The sequence below is a fragment of the Crotalus tigris genome, unplaced genomic scaffold (assembly GCF_016545835.1).
Source record: "Crotalus tigris isolate CLP2741 ecotype Arizona unplaced genomic scaffold, ASM1654583v1 scf7180000017625.6296891, whole genome shotgun sequence".
NCBI classification, from domain to species: Eukaryota; Metazoa; Chordata; class Lepidosauria; order Squamata; family Viperidae; genus Crotalus; species Crotalus tigris.
In genome coordinates this window covers 5,634,841-5,653,890 of record NW_024096520.1, presented here as the reverse complement: position 1 = coordinate 5,653,890, position 19,050 = coordinate 5,634,841, and the positions used below count along the sequence as shown (strand labels likewise).

At 40.9% G+C, this 19,050-nt stretch overlaps 1 protein-coding gene and 1 long non-coding RNA gene across 4 annotated transcripts; one reads left to right on the top strand and one right to left on the bottom strand.

Moving 5' to 3' along the window:
* Nucleotides 1-540: 540 nt before the first annotated feature.
* On the top strand, nt 541-18,194 carry LOC120304029. 3 transcript variants are annotated; one of them, XM_039334118.1, is made up of 18 exons: nt 541-1,876; nt 3,186-3,290; nt 3,640-3,818; nt 4,830-5,035; nt 5,533-5,670; nt 6,110-6,293; nt 8,552-8,645; nt 10,242-10,340; nt 10,570-10,660; nt 11,383-11,583; nt 11,849-11,957; nt 12,550-12,646; nt 13,247-13,344; nt 14,040-14,164; nt 14,461-14,665; nt 14,930-15,042; nt 15,143-15,236; nt 15,446-18,194. In XM_039334118.1, exons 2-18 carry the CDS (start codon nt 3,188-3,190, stop codon nt 15,506-15,508), a joined length of 2,199 nt encoding a protein of 732 aa, XP_039190052.1. In that variant the 5' UTR covers nt 541-1,876; nt 3,186-3,187; the 3' UTR covers nt 15,509-18,194. The 3 variants fall into 3 exon arrangements, 2 of the variants coding, with proteins under 2 accessions (XP_039190052.1, XP_039190051.1); XM_039334117.1 differs by having other exon boundaries at nt 542-1,876; nt 11,380-11,583; XR_005555588.1 differs by lacking the exon at nt 14,930-15,042 and having other exon boundaries at nt 11,380-11,583; nt 15,446-15,470.
* On the bottom strand, nt 3,715-6,231 carry LOC120304031. Its single transcript, XR_005555589.1, has 3 exons — nt 6,092-6,231; nt 5,567-5,824; nt 3,715-3,848 (listed from the first exon to the last, which is right to left on the bottom strand). It is a non-coding gene; the product is annotated as an uncharacterized LOC120304031 (long non-coding RNA).
* Nucleotides 18,195-19,050: the final 856 nt, after the last annotated feature.

The following is a 19,050-nucleotide window of genomic DNA, read 5'->3' as shown; positions in this document are numbered from 1 at the left end:
TATAGAGATAGGAGAATAATACTGTGGGAAGTCAGCCCCCCCCCCAGAAGGAAATATTAAAAGGGCAGAATATTATATTTCCTCAAAGGATCTTAAAGAGGCAGAAAAGCATGCCCAGTTTTTCTTAATAGTCTCCCCCCCCCCAAGCAGAAACCAGCTCTGTAGAAATGCAGATGTAATAATCTATTCAGGAAGATTGGAGCCCTCCAGCTAGAAGCTTAGGAAGACAAAGACACCTAAAATCTACATACCCCACCCAAACTCTAAGACAGGACATAATAGGATTAACCCACAGATGCCAAAGGGGTACATTCAGACTCAGGTCAAAGTATATGACACAGGAAATACAAAGCCTCAAACAGGAACGGGAAACAACTCCAAACAAAAGCCCAAGAGAGTATAAAAACCCACTCCCTACTACATGTGTTCACTCTTTTCTTCCAGAGCCATCTTTCTGTTTGGCTCTCCTCTTCAATAAACTACAACCTTCTTTCTAAAGCGGTTGCCATGTTGTTTATTCCTGGCTTGGACTGGACCCTGATGAAGACTTTTCTTTCAATAATACTTTAGAAGATAAAAACAAAAGATAAATATACTTTGGGTAAAGCATAGGCTAAAAATAACAAACTGAAATAACAGACATAAAATCAAAGTTCATTTAGAAAAAGAAATAAACACAGTTATCAGACTTCATAATAGTGTGAATGCTGTTCTGAATAGGAGTCAGCAATTTGTCATCGCCACTAAAAAGACAAACAAAATTTTCAACTGCATCATTAGAAGGTTAATTTCCCAATCACAGGAAGTAACGGTTACACAATATTCTGCATTAGCCAGACTCTCCCTTAATGTCCAGAAATCCAGTTCTGATCACATCTTTCAAGACATTCAAGACCACATTCAGAGAAAAATAACAAAGATGATCAGGGAACTGGAAATTATGTCCTACAAAGAAAGTTGGAAGAACTGGGGATGTTTAGCTCTCAGAGGAGGACTGAAGAAACTAAGAACACTGGAAGTATGTTGTGCATATTTGGGTAGGATCCAAAAATTGTAATAATTAAATAAATATTACAGATTATTTGCCTGACATTGCAGAGAGCAGGACATGATGTAACAGTTTTACATTACTAGAAGGCAGATTCCAGCTGAACTGAATATTAGGAAATCATTTTAGTATGATTTAATTTTGGATTCCTGTGCTGAGCTGTGAGTTGGGCTCAAGTGATCTAAGTGGCCCTTTCCAACTCTAAGATTCAATGGAAAAGAGTGGAGCACAGGCTGGCTGGAGTGACTTCCTTAACCTTGCATTTCCCCAAAAATGTTGAAATGTTAATTATAACTCAACATATGTGACTCAGATTGGGAAGAGATACGGTATCTTAAAATATGGAGACCCAAGTTGGTTAATCCCCACTGAGCCCCAAAAGTGCTGGGTGAATGCGGTCTAATCACTGTCTCTCAAGCTTCCCTAGCTTGCAAGGATTGGTGTGAGAAACAAAAATCGGAGAAACGTGGAAACTCCCTAATACTCCTTGAAAAAAAGGCCTTATAGAATTTTTAAAAACACGCATGCTTTCGCAAGCCAGAGGGCTGCAAATGCAACTCTTTCCATCCACTACTCTGAACAAAGTAGGGAATGAGCGGAAATTCGGGTTGGTTCTGACAAGCCACGGCTACCGGTTGAGGGCACATCGCATCCTCACGACTCCAATTTGCTGTGTTGGGATTAGCTTTTTCCCGCCCTCGCTTCACTTCATTTCCATAGCGACAGGCGGAGGAAGTAAACGAGACTTGAAGCTAACTCCGAGTTCCCAGGCGCCGCCACCGATTGAGACGCCAAGAACTCTGCGATAAATCCTCCAGGCATATCTGGGCAAGTCTCGGAGAAAGGAGGGGGGCTTACAGGAGGGCGGTTGAATCACGGTCGTCTGTCATTCTTAGGGAACCGAGATGGGAGGACATACTGCAAGGAATCTTAGGCGAAGCTGGGAAATTGTGTGGTAAATAAACTAGTGCTTCCCACCCTTGGGTAAATTACCCCAACTTGGGCAGAAATGTTTCCTTTTGGGTAAGGACACACGAACCCATTACTCCGTCACAACAGAGACATTTAAATGAGGACTTTCTGATCAGCGGTTTGGGGGAATGAAAGAACAAGTTTGAGAAGCCCTGCTGTACACAAAAATTGACATTTACAATTTAACATTTACATTTAAAACGGCAATGCAACTTTTTTCTTCAGGAGAAAAAAAATTGTTTCCTGGCATTCCCTTTCTACAGAGTGGTTAAAATGTTTGCTGAAGTTTTTTTTGTGTGTTTTGCAAAACCTGTGCCAGCAGCGTTGTTCGTTGTTGAATGTTTGGATGTTTCCAAAGAAAACGGGGGGATTTATTACCATTCGTGATACAATAGTTAGTTGCAGTGTTGAGAGAATGTTGAAAAGAGGCTGGGAGGATAAGAGAACTTCCTTTTTCCAAGACATGGATAATCATTACCTGGTCATTTATTGAGATGGATTGAAGTTTTAAGAGATGCCACTTTCCCATTGCTGGCTGCTACAGATTAGCAGAGCCATCCTTCCACAAATGATTGCATATACTGTGGTTTTAAAGGATTGGGTGGCATCTTAGCACTGCTTGGATTGCACCGCACAGTTGCATCCATCTTTTTGTCATCTGCTTTGTTATCTGCCATTCAAGGCTCAGCTAGAAGCACTCTGTTTTGTTTTATCTCCCCTCTCTTCGCATCAGACTGATGCGCTTTTCCACTGATTGAGATACAATGCAGTAGGAAAGCAGTACGGCACATATCAACATTCAATCTAAAGTTAAAATTATTTCACATTTGTTAACCCTGCAAAATATTCTCTCTCTCTCTCTGTCTCTCTTTCTCTCTCTCACACACACACACACACACACACACACACACACACACACAGACACAATCTCATCTCATCTCATCTCACTCTTGTCCTCATGCAGCCTTCATAGGCCTTCTAAAATAAAATCCTCTTCCACCCCTCACTCTTATCAATATTAAACTCAACTCTGCCTTTGGAAGGAGCATGGCTGTTGATTTGAAAAACCTGAGACTGATACATTAAACAATATCCCAGGGTGAATGTGCATGTGTGACCTCATTCTAATCCCTGTTCTTCATACCATCCTTCATTCCACCTATAGATATGGCTATGCAAGAGCACCTGCGAATAAAGGAACGTCACCACTGTTCAATAACAGCTCTTGGCTACCATTCAGCTCGACGGGAATGTCTCACTGGATTTGAAGGTGAGTCCATGCTGGGAAGGAACATCTTTTCTTGGTTGCTAACTTTAAATATTTGTATCTAACTCCACTCCTGTGCCAACTTCCTGCATCTGTCATGCCCTGGCCAATTATGTATGAATGGTGGATAATAACATCAGTATAGCAGGTCTAATTTTTCCTAAGAGAAATTAGATGTTACTATCCACCAAAGAGAACAAAATTTGTATGTACCAAGAGACTGCTTTTCTGTTCCATCTATGCATATAGATGGAATATATATTTATATGTATATAAAAATAAAAATTCCAGGTTCTTCCTGAATTGAACTCCTGTCCACATAAGTGGCATGTCAGTTTTATTACTCTTATAGATGGAGTGATCAAATGGTGGGACATGGAAAGTGGGCACATGACCTTGTGCACCAAAGAACATGCCGGCTGGGTCACCCACTTCCTTTCCTGGATACAGGCACGGCTCCTCTTCTCTGCCTCCAATGACAGCTCTGTGCTGGTTTGGGCTCCAGGTGGTACAGTGCTTGACCGTATTCTGGTAAGAGTGGCATCTCATGAGACCCTAGGACTAGGAATCCAATCATAGTAAGATCAGTAATACGTTTTCTGAAATTACAAGCTATTGCACAGAATTGATTGCATGAGTTCAAGAACTTTCCCCAACCTCGAGCTCACCAATGATCCAGTCACCAATGATCCAGTCACATTCACCATGCACTGCAATTCCCATAATCCCCAGCTCATGGCAAACATGACATCATAAGGTTACAGAATGATTATGTCAGGCACTTGCCATTCAAGCGTATCTCACCCTTGAGAATGATACCCTCAGGATTCTGGGGCACTAAAATTATCTTAGAAATCTGCCTTGGAAGCATTTAGAAACCATTAGGATTATAAAAACTTCTTTTTTTTGTCTCTGAGCTATTCCTTCAACAGAGTAAACATGTCTTGTCTGCCTGCAGAACTCAAGTTTTCTATTGGTCAGTTTTTGAAAACTCCCAGGTCCTTCCACTGAGATTAATTGTGTTTAGATTGTGCTATGGCAGGGATGCCTTTCTTAGTCTCTATGTCAGTGATGACGAAGCTTTTAGAGACCAAGTGCCCAAAAACTGGCCCCGCCCCTGCTCCACTCCCCCTGCCCGCCCCCACTCTGCCCCCCATCCCCCACCCCGCCTGCCCACAGGACCACTCATCGCCTCCAGGGCCCGCCACACATTGCCCAGGCAGCCCAACAGCACTATGGCGGCCACACCCTCTGCCTGCGCCTTGCAGCATCAAATGCTTGATGGGATGTGAGGGCAGAGTCTTGTCTATGCTGCCTGGCTGCCATGTCCTTGGCTGCGCTGCTCCGGGTGGGCCATGCTCGAGGGCAACTCTCCTTCGGGGGGCTGCTGGAGAGGAGGGGGTCACAGGGGGAGGCAAGGCTGGGGCAACAGCACGTATGCCCACAGAGAGGGCTCCGAGTACCGCCTCTGGCACCCATGCCATAGGTTCACCACCACTACTTTATGCTCTTTAAGTAAACCTCCCCCTTCTTTCTTTTCAGTTGGGCTATCCCATCTTCACCTTGGCAATCAGCCTGGCTCGGCATCTCCTTCTTTGTGGGAGCAAAGGACGCCTGATGGTTTTCCCCTTGGATGAAAAAAGAGAATCTGGGCATATAGTCAACATAACCCAAAGCTTTTCTGAATGGACCCACAAAGACATTGTGTCCTGCATCACCTGCCTTGATAACCATATTTATACCGCTGGGTGAGTTTGGAAGTGGGGATAGTTTTCCCCCTGTAGGCAAGTTCAGAACCTAAATATTTTGTGATGCCAATAATATTTACTGTCATTGGTATATGTGTTTTCTACATTTTGGAAAACTCCAGATTTCTAAGATGGGACTCTTCCCAAATTCCTGTGACCACTTCAACAATCATAGGGGGTCATAGGACCAGATATGTTGGAGAAGGTCAGTGTAGCTGCCTTGTAATTTGAAATTCTATGCCCATTGCTGATGTTACAAGAAGAGACTTATCAAAAGGAGCCCAGAATAGCTTTGCAAAAAAAGCAGTCCTGTGCCTACTGGATTGCTCTGAAGGACAATTATGTGAATTGCAACACTTTTCTGAAAATAGAAACCTTATTTGGCCTTTATCAATAAGGCTCACTAGTATGATTTGAGCTGTCTGCTGAAAAATTTAAACAAAGCCAACTGAAATCAAGTTCATCTTCAATTGATCATTCCTTCCTACCAATTCCAGGTATGACAAAAAACTACTGATCTTTGACACTTACCAGACCTCAGGCAGAAAAGGCCTGACAAAGAAGCAGTGCATCTCACGTGCCCATAATGCAGCCATCACCCATTTGATTCTGGTGCGCCAGCAAGAAACCACAAGGTATAAGCTAGATGAAGGTGTTTTGCATATGGCCTTTTTTTTTTTCATCCTTCTACGTATGTACATGCTTCTAATAGGAACTTTGCCCCTGTTGTTGTGAAGGTGCAGGCAGAAAGAGGTGTCTTTTCCTCTGAATTGTGTTGTCATGGTTGGACTATAACAAATGAAAGAGGTAGAGGTTTGGGGAAGGAAGGTATTTACCACAAAGAGGAAGTGGACAATTCAGGGTTTAAATAAAACTGCTGGCAGGGAGAAAACAACTGAAAGATACAAACTGAGAACTGTTGATGGAAAAGGATTCTCCCCTCATTCCAACGTATTGGAAATACAGCATTTGTTGAGTGTGAGGTATTAACTAGCTGCTGGAAAAGTCCACTGTCCCTCCATTCACTGTGATCTCCCGCTTTTTTGAAACACTGACCTGGGAATTCATTTGCAGGGTGCTTTCAGGCTCCTTTGACCAGACGGTTGGCATCTGGTCCCAGGATGGCAAGTTGATCCAGCGCCTCGGCCCCTTCATCAGTAACATAACTGGACTGTGCTATGTAGCACCTATTGGCGTCATTTGGATTGCTAATGGCACTTCCCAGCCCACCCTTTATGAGCCGCAGTCTGGAGAAATAGTGAGTGACACAAGAGTATTTGACGCAATTTTGCCTATCAGCAGTAACTCAGACTCTGTTGAATGGATTTGTAATTATAAGGAGCCCTCTACTGGCAATGCTTGATATTACAGTTAATAGGAAAAAAGAATGAAGGGCAACTGTGAACCTCCCACACCATTTCAATTTAGGGTTGTTTTTGAAGTCACTAGTTCAGGGGTGTCAAACTCAATTTCATTGAGGGCCGCATCAGCATTGTGGTTACCCTTGGGGGGCCGGGTGGGTGTGGCCAGGGTGGGTGCAGCCTACTGGGTGGGCGTGGATGGAGTGGGCATGGCCAGCTCTACATCGTTCGCGTCAAGGGTGCCTGTGGGGGCCTGGGCAGGAGTGGGACAGATCTGAGGGTCTCTGGCAGAAAGGGGTGGGATCAGGGCAAGCACCAAGGCATGGTCCATTTCTTCATTCCTCACAAAGGATGACACTTCCCCAGCATGCACCCAGGGGGCGGGACCAATGCGGCAGGGGCTGGTTCCTCACTGTTTCTGGACGGCCTTGTGGAGCTAAGACTGAATGCGTTTCAACATAGATGGCCACCACAAAATTGTACATTGGCTCCCGGCCGGCCAGGGCCAAGGCAGCAGGGGCCGTTCCCTCACTGTTTCCAGGATGGCTTTGCGGGCCACATGAAACCACTTCACGGGCCTCATCCGGCCCCCGGGCCTTGTGTTTGACATGTCTGCACTAGTTGCTGCCATGTACAATAAATGAAGGGCTGAGAACAAAGGGCAAATATCTCTGCCCCAAGTGAAGCAGAGTAACAAAAATCCTGATTCTTTATAAATCAAAACAAAACCTCCATCACCCCACTGTGTGAGTGCTGGCTCCTTCACAGCAAAGCAAAGAGGAAATGACATATCTCTTGATGAGATTTCAACCCTGTTTGTTATGTCTTGCCCCCTTGAGAAGAATTGCCAAGCCCTTAAGCTTACATTTCCTTAGAGGCCTTGAATCTGTAGAGCGGGTAAGAGAAGTGAGGCAAGATTTCTCTGCTATGTAGACATGGCCATTCTAGCTACGCTGCAACCAAACAGGAAACGAATTAGTGGTGCTCACCCCCACCACTCTTGAGCTGCTTTCCAATCAGTTCAAAACCTTTCTGTAAAAGTGGCCAGCCACAGTACCTTCCCACACAGAAAGATTTTGTAAACTAAACTTGGCCATTTTGCTTTCAGAACTCATATTTATAACATAAAACAATAGTCGCCCAAATCTGGGGGATGTACAAATACTTCCCAAATGTTTTGTTAAATTCATGGGGTGAAAGTATATGAGACGAATCTAAATATCTATTAGGCAAAAACCGTCTACCAATCTGGAACCCATTTACAAATATTTTGGATTTGCCAGGCTGCAGGATTCTGAGCTGGAGGAACCTACAGATCCTTCTTAAACTTATTGGTTAGTATCAATAAGGGATCTCCTGAGAGCAGAGGTCATTTGCTGTATGTTGCATTGCATACAGGAGACTCCCAATATAAATTCTAGCCATACCAAATGGATGTTGAGTATTAGATGTTTTAAAGACCTGCTGTCTGAATCTTGACTTCTGATCCAGTATAAGGCAGCTTCTTCTTTTCTTAGTAGTTGTTCACCAGGGAGGATTTTTCTGTGAGGGGGCAACATTTCATCCTTGTCCATTCTTAGGCAGCAAATTCCCTTCACATTAATGACCTCATCTTACTGTTTGTGAAGGATGTTTCTTGTGTGTTCCTTGCCTTTTGAGAGCTTAGACCCAGATTGCCAGATTAATGGTACCATGTAAATGACATAAAGATTGCATAGAACTATTTTATATTGAAACATTATGATGCTCTTTCAAATATCATAGCAGATATAATTAAAATTAAATTCTAGCTGCCTAAGCTATGGCTTAGCTGACATTTCTTTCCATTAATTTGGACAGTGTTTTTCATTCGTTGTTTCTATTGAGTCGCTGTTTCAAAGGCTACTTGGATTCCTTGCATTGTTTTTGGGGATCTTCCAGTTGCTCCAAGATATGTTGAAAGCTCATATTTTTAAAATAAAAAGTTACCATTCAAGAATATTGTTTATTTTCTGGAGTTCTTCTCTGTAGCTGTGCAACTTCGTTTGACAAGCGCTTTTCAGAGCAGTGCCACAAATTTATCTTTTTCATTTCCTCACAGATAAAAAGGTTTTGCCTACCCATAAATAGCAAAAGGAAGGAAAAACCCATATTAAATAGCCAATCTCTCTTTCAGGTTTCACAGTTCATATCCACATTCCAGGGCAATCAGAAGGATGAGCTGGTTCTCCAGCAGCTCCTCAGCCTGCCAGACTCAAAGCATGTGATTGGTGAGTACCCCAGCAAAGCACTGATACCTCTTCCCTCAGATTTGCAAGTCAGTATAGTAATCAGTGCTCAGTCATTGCAGGGTGCAAAAAATGGCCGCTGGTACACAGCTTTTTATTGTTTATATAGAGATCACAAGAAGCAAAAGTTTCTACATGGCAATAGCATTTCATTGGTTAAACTCCCAACCAATCCTCAAGAATATAGAAGCCAGAGGCCAGAAACAGGGAATAGTTAATAACATCTTATTGATGCGAGCTAACTGTTATCAGACAGGCAAGCAAGGTCACACAGACCTGCGCACTTTCACATCACCATGGTGATGTGAAGGGGGGGGAGATAGATGCAGAGAGAAGAGAAACACAAGCTTTGGAGGGGCAGTGTTCTGCACATGACCTTTGCTTGTCTCTCACCTCTACAAGTCAAAATCTCATCTGGCCTTCCAAACCTCTTACCATGGATTCCGTCTTCACATCTTATAAGCCAGGGGTCTCCAAATTTAGCCACTGTAAGACCTGTGGACTTCAAATCCCAGAATTCCTCAACCAGCCATGCTGACTGGGGGAGTTCTGGGAGTCGAAGTCTACAAGTCTTAAAGTTGCCAGGTTTGGAGACCCCTGCTATAAACCAATCGTTTCATGTTCTTAACATAAAATTATATTTGTAAAAGAGTCAAGGAAGACTTGTAATGAGAAAACCAGTTCACCTTAATCTGACACATTCCCGATGTACTAGCTAGAAATACATCTCCCAGTATTCCTTGTGAGCACAGACAAGCTGGCTGGGTATTCTGGGAGTTACAGCTTCATTAGACCTAGAGTGCATCAAGTTACAGAGAGTTAGGTTAGAGCAGGGGTAGGCAACCTTGGCTCTTTCATGACTCGTGGACTTCAATTCCCAGAATTCCTGAGCCAGGCACGTCATAAAAGAGCCAAGGTTGCCTACCCCTGGGTTAGAGTATTGTATGAAAACTGCTGGAGATCTAATTCAAGCCATTCAGCAATAATGTTTGATGATCTTGAATCTGTCCCTATTTCTCAGCCCTAATAGTCTCTATAGTTACTTTATAGGATTTAATGAGAGGATAGTATGAAGGAGCAACATGCATACTTCTATAATGGAGGAAAGGCAAGAAGAATATAAAGTCACACCATCAATTAATTTAGCAGAAATTAACTTGGAGAAGATACGATTTTCTCACAAGCCGAGGCAACTAAGTTGAACCATGATTCGAGAACTGAGTCTCAGTTTAGGAATGATATTCAAGTGTTGGCACTGCAATTCCAGGCTAATTTCTCTGTTCCAGCTGAATGAGTATCCCTCAATTCACTTGCTTTGCAGGGATAAATTTGGCACATCAACAAATCCCACTTTCGATATTTTTTTCAATAAGAGGTTTCTGTTCTGCGGGAATATAAATTCAATTGATTTTTTTTAAGTATAGTAGAACATTTCCAGCCACATCCTTTCTCTTTCTCAAGGTATTATATAATCTGGTGGATGGTAAGACCTTTTAGAGTAATCCAAGTAACCTTAAGCAATCCCGAAAAGATTATTTTAGGTAAAACACATAAAATGTTGTTCTCTTCTCCTTCGAGGCATAGCAAAACCACAGCAAGTTGTGATCTGGCGCTACAGTGAGTTGGGATGTCTAACGCTGCTGCCTTGCAAACACTCCCTGGAGTGTCTTGCTTATGGTAAGTAGCCAGGCATAATTCTTATCTGCTCAGCCTCAGCCTGCAATAGATCAGGGAGTATAAGCTTTATCAGATGCAAGAACTCATAGCCAAAATAACCTCCCTAAAGAGTCAAGCTAGCTACTTAGTATTTGGGCTAATCTTTATATCAACTGTTCAGCAGTAAACTCTTGGTCTGGTTTATCAAGTCCAAATTACTTTTGGTTCACCTTTTCATTATCTTTATTAGCCAAAAAGGAGCCCATTTTGCTCTTCAGTGGGGACACCAATGGAATGTTGCAAAAATGGGAAAGAAGCTACATATCTCCCTTCATTTACAGGTAAAGGTTTATCACTACATTTAGGCACTGATATAATTTGTTCAGAGATTTCCATTGTCCAGTAATGGAATATTAGTGATATAACTAGTTATATGCTGAAACCTGCAAGCTTCTGCTGCTAAGAAGAGGAAACATAGTCCTTGCTGATAAGATGTTTAGCATATTAATCTGTGTTTTTGCTAATTTCCAGATTTATGTAGCTTAATTGCTAAACATTCTATCTTAGATCATTATCTTCAAGAGCACTTGTTCATGAAAAGTATCTGCAAAGTACCTCACTCCCATCTCTCACTTAGATCAGTCTGCCTCATTCATTTGTACTTATAAAAAGTATATGCTCACAGACAAGCTAGCTCTGCTTGTCTTATGCATCCTCTTTCCTGTCTCCTCTCTTCATGTTCTACCTGCTCCAGTCATACAGCAATTCAGCCTCACACCTATCGCCCAGCTCCACCGCAATGTCCTGGTCTTTCCTGTCTTGTGGCTGTGTTCACACAATAACTTGTTACTGAATTAATCTATTTTGTGGGTTTGCAGATTTGTTGACTGCTATATAAATTAACTGAATAGTTGGGTTCACACATCATGCTAAGGCATTAAACATCTACCACTAATGCTAATCCAATTTAGCAGGTTGTACAAATGCATCTGCTGGTTATTTTTTAAGAATCTGATTAAGTACATTATGTAAACACGGATTGTGTGTCTGTTTCATTCAGCAGGGAGTCCTTCCATATAGACAAAGGCCACTTGGAGCGACGAGGACCTTTGGCTGATCAGATAGAGAAAGGTCATCAGAAAGAATTGGAACCTTGTCCATATTCTGCACAAAAAATGAGGACTTGCAGTAGGCTCCGAAGTTGTTACAGTAGATCCCTGATCACAGCCAAAGACATAGGAAAAGAAAAAATAGGGTTCACTAGGTAAATATCAGGTTGTGGTCTCTCTGGATACATGTTACTGTAGTCAGGACATTATAGCAAAACTAACTAAGAATTAGATAGAGTTATTGCTTGCTACTTAAAAGCAAGTAGCTTAAAACCTGGTGACATTTGCCAAGGACCTTTAAAGACACCTTTCTTAGCTGGGGTAAAAGAAAAAGGAGGGAAATGTTGGGTTTGGGTTTTCAAATCAGAACTTGAATGCTGATTTAGAGCAATCTTGATAACCAAACTCTGGCCTTGATAGGGTCATCTTTGTCGAACAGCTGGATATTCTAGTGATGTCAGCAATCAACGGGAATATTTATCTCTGGGAATTTGAGACCTTCATCCCAGGTACTGAGCCCCCTGCCCAGGTAAGAGCAAACTCGTCTTCCTATGACTGGATGGAAGGCAGTCAAAATCACTTTGTAGGTCATCTTCAAAGAGTAATAACCTTTACTTTCCTACAATGGAAAGCTGTTGGACTTAAAAGTTACTATGGCAGCATTTCTATGATAATTAGGAAGTGTCGGAATTGAAGTCTAAATATGGAGATTACTTAGACAGAAAAGACATATAGCTTTAGGGGGGGAAATAGTTAACTCTGAACAATGGGACGGTAATCAGAGGAATATGTGGCCCAACTAGTACCTTGAACTCTCTCCCAGGGACCACAGGCTGCTTACTTTAACATTTATGGAACTGACAAGCCTTCCCTAACTCGATAAACTTAATAATCTCCTTACTTAGATTTTAATTCCTACACTTCCTAGTTATTATAGAAATGCTGCCATAGTAACGAAGAACTGTAGGACTTTAAGTCCAACAAATCTGGTAATCGTAAGGTTGGTGAAAGCTGAAATAAACTCATGGGTGCATAACAACAAAATCCAGGTGGAAGATTTATTGCAAAACAGGATTCAGAAACATTTTATTTACTATTTCATATTTTTCTCTGTGCTGTAGCAAAATATGTCTGCATTGGATCAAGAGTCCAAAACACTAGCAAAAGGTTGTGCCCAAAGTGAGATGGTCTGTGAACCTTCAAGTAGCTGTATCTCAGGTAAAAATATCCCGTTCAGAATGGGATAGAAATTTCAGAGACATCCCAAATGATCTATTGCTGTTCAAGGGCATTTTTCTTTAGTGGAAGACACTGAGGCCTTGTAAAAAGTGGGCTGTTATCAATTGTCTGAGCCATTTTGAAACAGGGTGAAGAATAAACCAGGAGACATGAACAAAGAAAACCAAGAACACAGGGCCTCTAGAAGAACTTATTGTTGTTGGGTTTTTTTTGTTAGACTGATCAAACTGATCTAGTGACTAAATTATATGACAGTGGATCTAATGAGACAAAAGAACTACCGTACAACATACTACAAATATATAGCACTGTAATTTTCTTTCATATGCAACTTTGAGAAATCTTCCCTTCTCTCCTTTGGGGTCTACCTTATGTTTATCTTGGCAAATGAATTTAGCAGGTTGTCACTGCCAGGCTAATGTTTCTGTATTTTAAAAGGGCCTGTGGGTGGAAAAATAGAATATAAATCGAATTAATATTTGTTATAATAATATATCAGTTCAGTTTCATCATGGTGGAGTGATCTCTCCTTTCTCTTTTCCATCCAATTGCTGTCTCCCATATCATTACCTTAAATAGACCTCACATGCAGAATAGTATTGTGTGGACACACCGGCATGATTACAGCACTTACCCTAGTGACAAATGAGATGAATGGCATTCACATCCCTTATCTGGTAAGTGAATGGCTGGGGAAAGATTATATAGGGTAGGTGCTTATATATGACCCGTGAAAAGAGAATATTATATAAACTTATATACAATTTGTACACTAAATGAAATTAATACTTTGTATCCTTTAAGTGTACCATATCAGAAAAAACTGTTTGGGTGTCTGGGTCTGGTATACAAGTTACTGTAGTAACTTGTATACCAGACTCAGTTTGGGTGACTGGGTCTGTTCACTATAAAATTTCCTGCTGGTCTCCCATTTGATGGCTCTTCGACCTTAAAATGGCCTTGAACTAAATACCTTTCCATTAGTTATTTCGTATATGGTGATGGTACATTAGCCAGGAAAGTAGAGTGTTAATGCAGAGTAGTTGTTTGGCTGCCCAAGACTGCTGATCTGTTCGGTTCACTCTTGCGTGCTATCCAGAGGTGCACCACAGGGGGCAGACTAGCCCTGCACTACCCTTTTCATAAAGAATCCCCACAAAGCAAGCATTGTGTTCTCTGTAAAGTGGGACCCATAACCCTCTAAGACTCTTTCCAGCAATCTCTTCATTTGGTGAGAAGGGAGAGAGTGGGAGCAGAGACAGTCTTCAAGGAACGAAGGTATGAAAGGAGGGGGGGGGAGAGAGAGAGAGAGAGGAGTAAAGGGAGCAGAGCCCTGAGAAGCAAGTTCTCACCTGGCCTCCTTTCATTGCAGCTCAGTGGGGGATGGGATGGAAGGCTGTGCCTCTGGAATCTTCAAAAGCGCTCCTTTCAAAACACCTTCTCCAATCTGCCTGGGGATAACGAGCCTATCCTGGATGTGGCCTGTTCCCAAAATAGGTGGGTAAACCTTTCTGCATTAATTTGATTTTTAAAAAAAACCCAGCATCAATGTGCTCTTAGAGAAGAATGTCATCTTGGATGCATGAAAGGAGGACTGTAAAAGCATCTTTCATGGCAAAATGGACAGTAACAAACATAAGAAGTACAAGTCCCTGTATGGCTGGCTCAAGAATTCTGGGAGTTGAAGTCCATTGGTCATAAAGTTGCTATCATTGCCCACCTCTGTGCCAGAGAGATTTTTTATCACTAATAATCTAAGTTTACCAAGGTTCTGTTATCCCTGCTATTCACAGCCTATATCCCCCTGCTCCTGAAAGGAGGGAATTTGCCTTCTCTACCAGCACTGGAGTTTTCATCTGTGCTTTCAATTTTCATTGTGCTGATCTGGAGCTCCTGGCTGAACTCTGTGAGCACAAAACCACAGTCCTAGCCCTGGCATGGCACCCACAACAAAACAAATGGGTAACTGGTGCTGAAGATGGCACCATTCAACTCTGGGTAAGTAACTTCATTCCTTATTTCATGTTAAGTGTAGTGATAGGTAGACAATAGGAAAATTTATTAGCCCTTACAGACCTACAGTATGATGATTTTCTAATCAAACACAAATAGTTCTGCATGATGATTCTTAGAGAATTAAAGGTCAGAATAGAATTTCAAAAGTTATATTTGTATAGTGCGGTATATCGCTGAAGCTGGGGAACAGAGTGTCTTCCTTGATGGTGGAAGTGTTTTTTTTTTTTTTAAATCTGGTTCACTTAGAGTGAAGATGGTGGATGTTGTGTGCGAGACATGAAAGCCCCTAGAAGAATCACTTGTATTTGCATTGACCAGATCAATGGATGTATCATTGCAGGAGACCATGATACTATCAGGTAGCCACAGAGTAAGGCATTTGGTAGTAAGGGAAGCGGAAACAAAAAAGGATAGCTTATCCTTGGATAGGTTTGTAACTCTGTCTTTTTATTTTTGCAGGATTTATGACCCAAACTCTGGAGCACTAGTGCAAAGTTACACAGGACATCAAGATTCTATCAAGGGTCTCATCCATGTCCCAGAAATGAAGCAGGTAGGAAGGCCATATCCTTGAAGTATGGCTGATTGGAATTTGGGCTGAGATCAGTCTTTGGCCTACAATTGGATGGGAGACCAATACAGTCGGAAAACTCATGAGACGAGGCCTCTGAGCAATCACTATATTTTATCCAGTTCTTGGAGCCTTGTATAGAGTGTTGCCGTTGCTACTCCCAACTTACTTTCTTCTTTGATTTTCTGCAGTATGTGTCAGTTTCACTGGATGGCACAGCTCGCATATGGAAGGCCTACCATCAAGGGGGATAGTCCAAGTCCCAGTCAACTGGCAACTTTATTATTATCCTACATACCATCTAGAATCTGGATTCTGTCAAACTTTTATTATGACCTTTGGGCCAGAGAACACAACAATAAAAAAACGTAAACCTGTCGTTATTGATAAAACTTTAAAAAAATAAAATGAAATGTACATAAGACAATTATAATAGCTGTACTACAGATGGCAGTGGCAATCATCGAAATTTGTGCTAAACTTCAATCTTAGGTAGGATAGATACAACGAATGGTAGCACAAAGCCAGGCTAGAAAGATATAGCATGATCCTAGTCAGTTAGAAACAGTGACCAGAGAGACATCGTGCTCTCTACCATGGTACGGTAGTTCCTTAAAATGAGATGAATGTATGTCTTCCTAGATTCTCTATGTAAAAAGCAACAGAGAAGCACAGATTCCACAGAGCTATCTCCACATGGGTATAAGCATTGCTGAAAAGGGATGTTTTTATACACCCCACCACTACCCAAGACTGCAGAGAGTAGTGAAATCAACCTGGCCAAGGTAAAAAGCTCAATGAAATTTCAGAATTAGAATTGAAAAGAGATAAGATGACGGCACATGCACATTTGAAAGGAATACATTAACTATAGAGTGGGATACTAGACTTAAACTGGTTTGAAAATCAATGTCTCAAATATGTTGTTTAAGATGACTGCTGGCATTTTTAAATATTAATGGACAGAGACTTTACAAAGAGTCCTGAGGACTAGAGTTTGCTATTAGTTTTTGCTAGCCAGGCTGATTTAAAATAATTTTTTAGAGCACCACTGGAACCAGACCTACAGGATAAGAAAATCAATTTCAACAGAAAACAAGGAGACAGAACCAGGCTCTGGCATCCACAAAAACCAAACCTGCCTATAACTGTTAAACAGCACTATTGATGCATCTTGGAACTGCAAGTATTGGTCTTATAAACTAGATAGCTTCCAAGACATTAAACTTTATAAACATGCTAATTGAACCTCCATAAAGAAGCTGAGAAATTACTTAAGAAAAAGCAAGATGCAAGAATAAAATGTGCCTCCTTTGAATAAGGGAATCTTAAGAGAATAGTACAATAGCCACACTTGCCTAATAAATGTATGCACCATGATAAGAAAGCTAGAATTGCACTCCAAGATATTTATAAGTATGTGCCTGCTCTATTGGCACATCTGCAAGGAATGTAAACCTACTTAATGCCTGGGAGAGAGTTTCAGATTTTGTCTCCGCAATGTTTCCTGTCCTTTCCTAGCCCTTATTCTTTTCCTCTCTTCTTACCCTATCTTTACTATATACACAGAAAATAAATTAATTTTGAAAAGCCAATCTTTGTAGAGAAAATAAGCTAAGTAAGTACATGAAAAAGTTGTATGAATATTGTGACCTGGACAATTAATGTTGAATTTTGCCCATGACTATGTTCTCCAAGATAAAATCTGAACTTAAAGGCAACGAACAATTTGTACACTCATCAAGGCTAAGGGAGGAACTTCAAAGAGTCAAACACACCGTAGCATGATTAGGTATTCTTAGGCAGTACAATTTGTTGTATGTATTCGTGTCACTGAGACATCTCAAGGTATATTCATATTTTAAGAAACGGTAAAACCTAGCAAGGGAAAAATGTGCAAAGCAGCATTTGAACTGAAGGGCCATTTTTGCACGAATATTGTTTAGCATCACCCAGCACACTATGGTGATAAAAAGCCTGCCTTTGTTAATGTTAGCTTGAGTGATGCTATAAACTGGGACTGGATAATCAGAATGTTTAGTGCCAGTAAGCGTTCCTGTACTATTAAGACATTTGCTATACAGTATTTAAGCAAACTTCCTTCTATGATCTGCTTTGCTTTCACAGAGGTATTTCCCGTCCTTAGATATACTGTACTTTATTTTATATGCAAGAAAAGTATTTTCTTCAAGTTAGCATACAAGCACATTTACTAATTATTCATAATATATAATTATACAAGCATGATGGGAAACCGATGACTATTACTTTAGATTGGAACTATGATGGATGAGTCTATCCATTTTGAATATACTATTCTATGGCTTTTAACTGTATTTTATTACAGTGCCATTTGCAAATTTCCACCCAGCACTAAAATAACCCTCTATGCTGGCTCTGTTTACCTTTGACATCTGCCCCGCTTTCCATGGCATATCATACGTTTAAAGCACGCTTTCTGTGATATCAGTATCATGTTCTTTTTGGGAACTATTAATTTTTAAGAGCTGCATTCTGGCATCCAGTCCCATATCCTTATTGAGAAGTTTCTATTTGGATTATTTTGAGAACAGCGCTAACTGTGGAGTTTTCAGGGAACATTACATAGCCTTTGTGACAAATTAAATGCTACCCACTAAGGAAAACAATGCAGCACATATTGGAGAATTCATGTTCATTCTTATTCCTTCAAATTGTATTAATGCTTACATTTCTTGGTTACCTTTCAAAACTGAGCACTATTCTAATAGTTCAGGTAAAAATATTAAATAAGCTTAATCTTTTCTTTCCATAAATTTGAGTAGCAGAATCTTTTATGATTGACATGGATTGTAAACTTCAGAGACTGACTTTCAGGAAGAATTCCCATCTTAAAAACTACTAGTGTTGTTGGTTAGGTAGCCGTACCAGCACGTTGTTGACACTTGCATCTCTTGGGGAAAAAACCAAAAGGATGCCACCTCACCTTACACATTACCAGTGAAGAGGCATGTTTTCCCACTGGGCAGATGGTGAAACCGAGTTCTGATTTCTCTTTGTAGAAATTATCCAACAGCCAGCATGCTTGCTATTAAAAAAAATCACTATTCAATTTGTTGCCATTTCATTTGTAAAACCTTAATACTGTTTTTTCTAGAAACTCCATTAACCTATATCAGAACCTCATTTTAGGGCACTGGAGCTGTCTCTGAAGCTTTGCTCTCTTTTTTTCAAAATAAATATAAGATGTATGAATATTCTCAGAATTGGCAAGTGTTGCCCAATTATAACCATCGTATTGTCAATCTCCAGACATAGATCCCACCTTTTTTTTTCTTTTATGATTAAGTTCCTTCCCATTTCTGTCTCTGAAAACAATAATCAAAGCACCTGGATAAAATCAGTTTGTCTTCAACTGTGAAGGTTGTGAGATGGTATTCCGGGTATGGGAAAACATAGTATTTTCCCCCTGTACTAAGTAGATCAAGCAGATAAAAAGTAATGGAAAGATTTACTCCTAGTGTATTGCTAAAATGTTGGGGGGGGGGGAAGAATAATTAGAGAGGACATTCTTGTCACAGTACACAGTAGCCAACTAGAGTGAAAGAGTGTATCTACTATGAAATAAAGGGCAACATGCAAGCTGGATAGCATTGCTTGAGCCAGCACAAGTCAGAAAACATTATTTTTGGTGTTACATGGCAAAGAATGGGCAGAGAATGCCTTTCCAATGGGCTATCTCAGGTATGATTGTATTCTAAGAAACAGCAGAGCTTAGTTAGGTAGAAATATGTAAAGCAGCATTTGAATCGAAGGG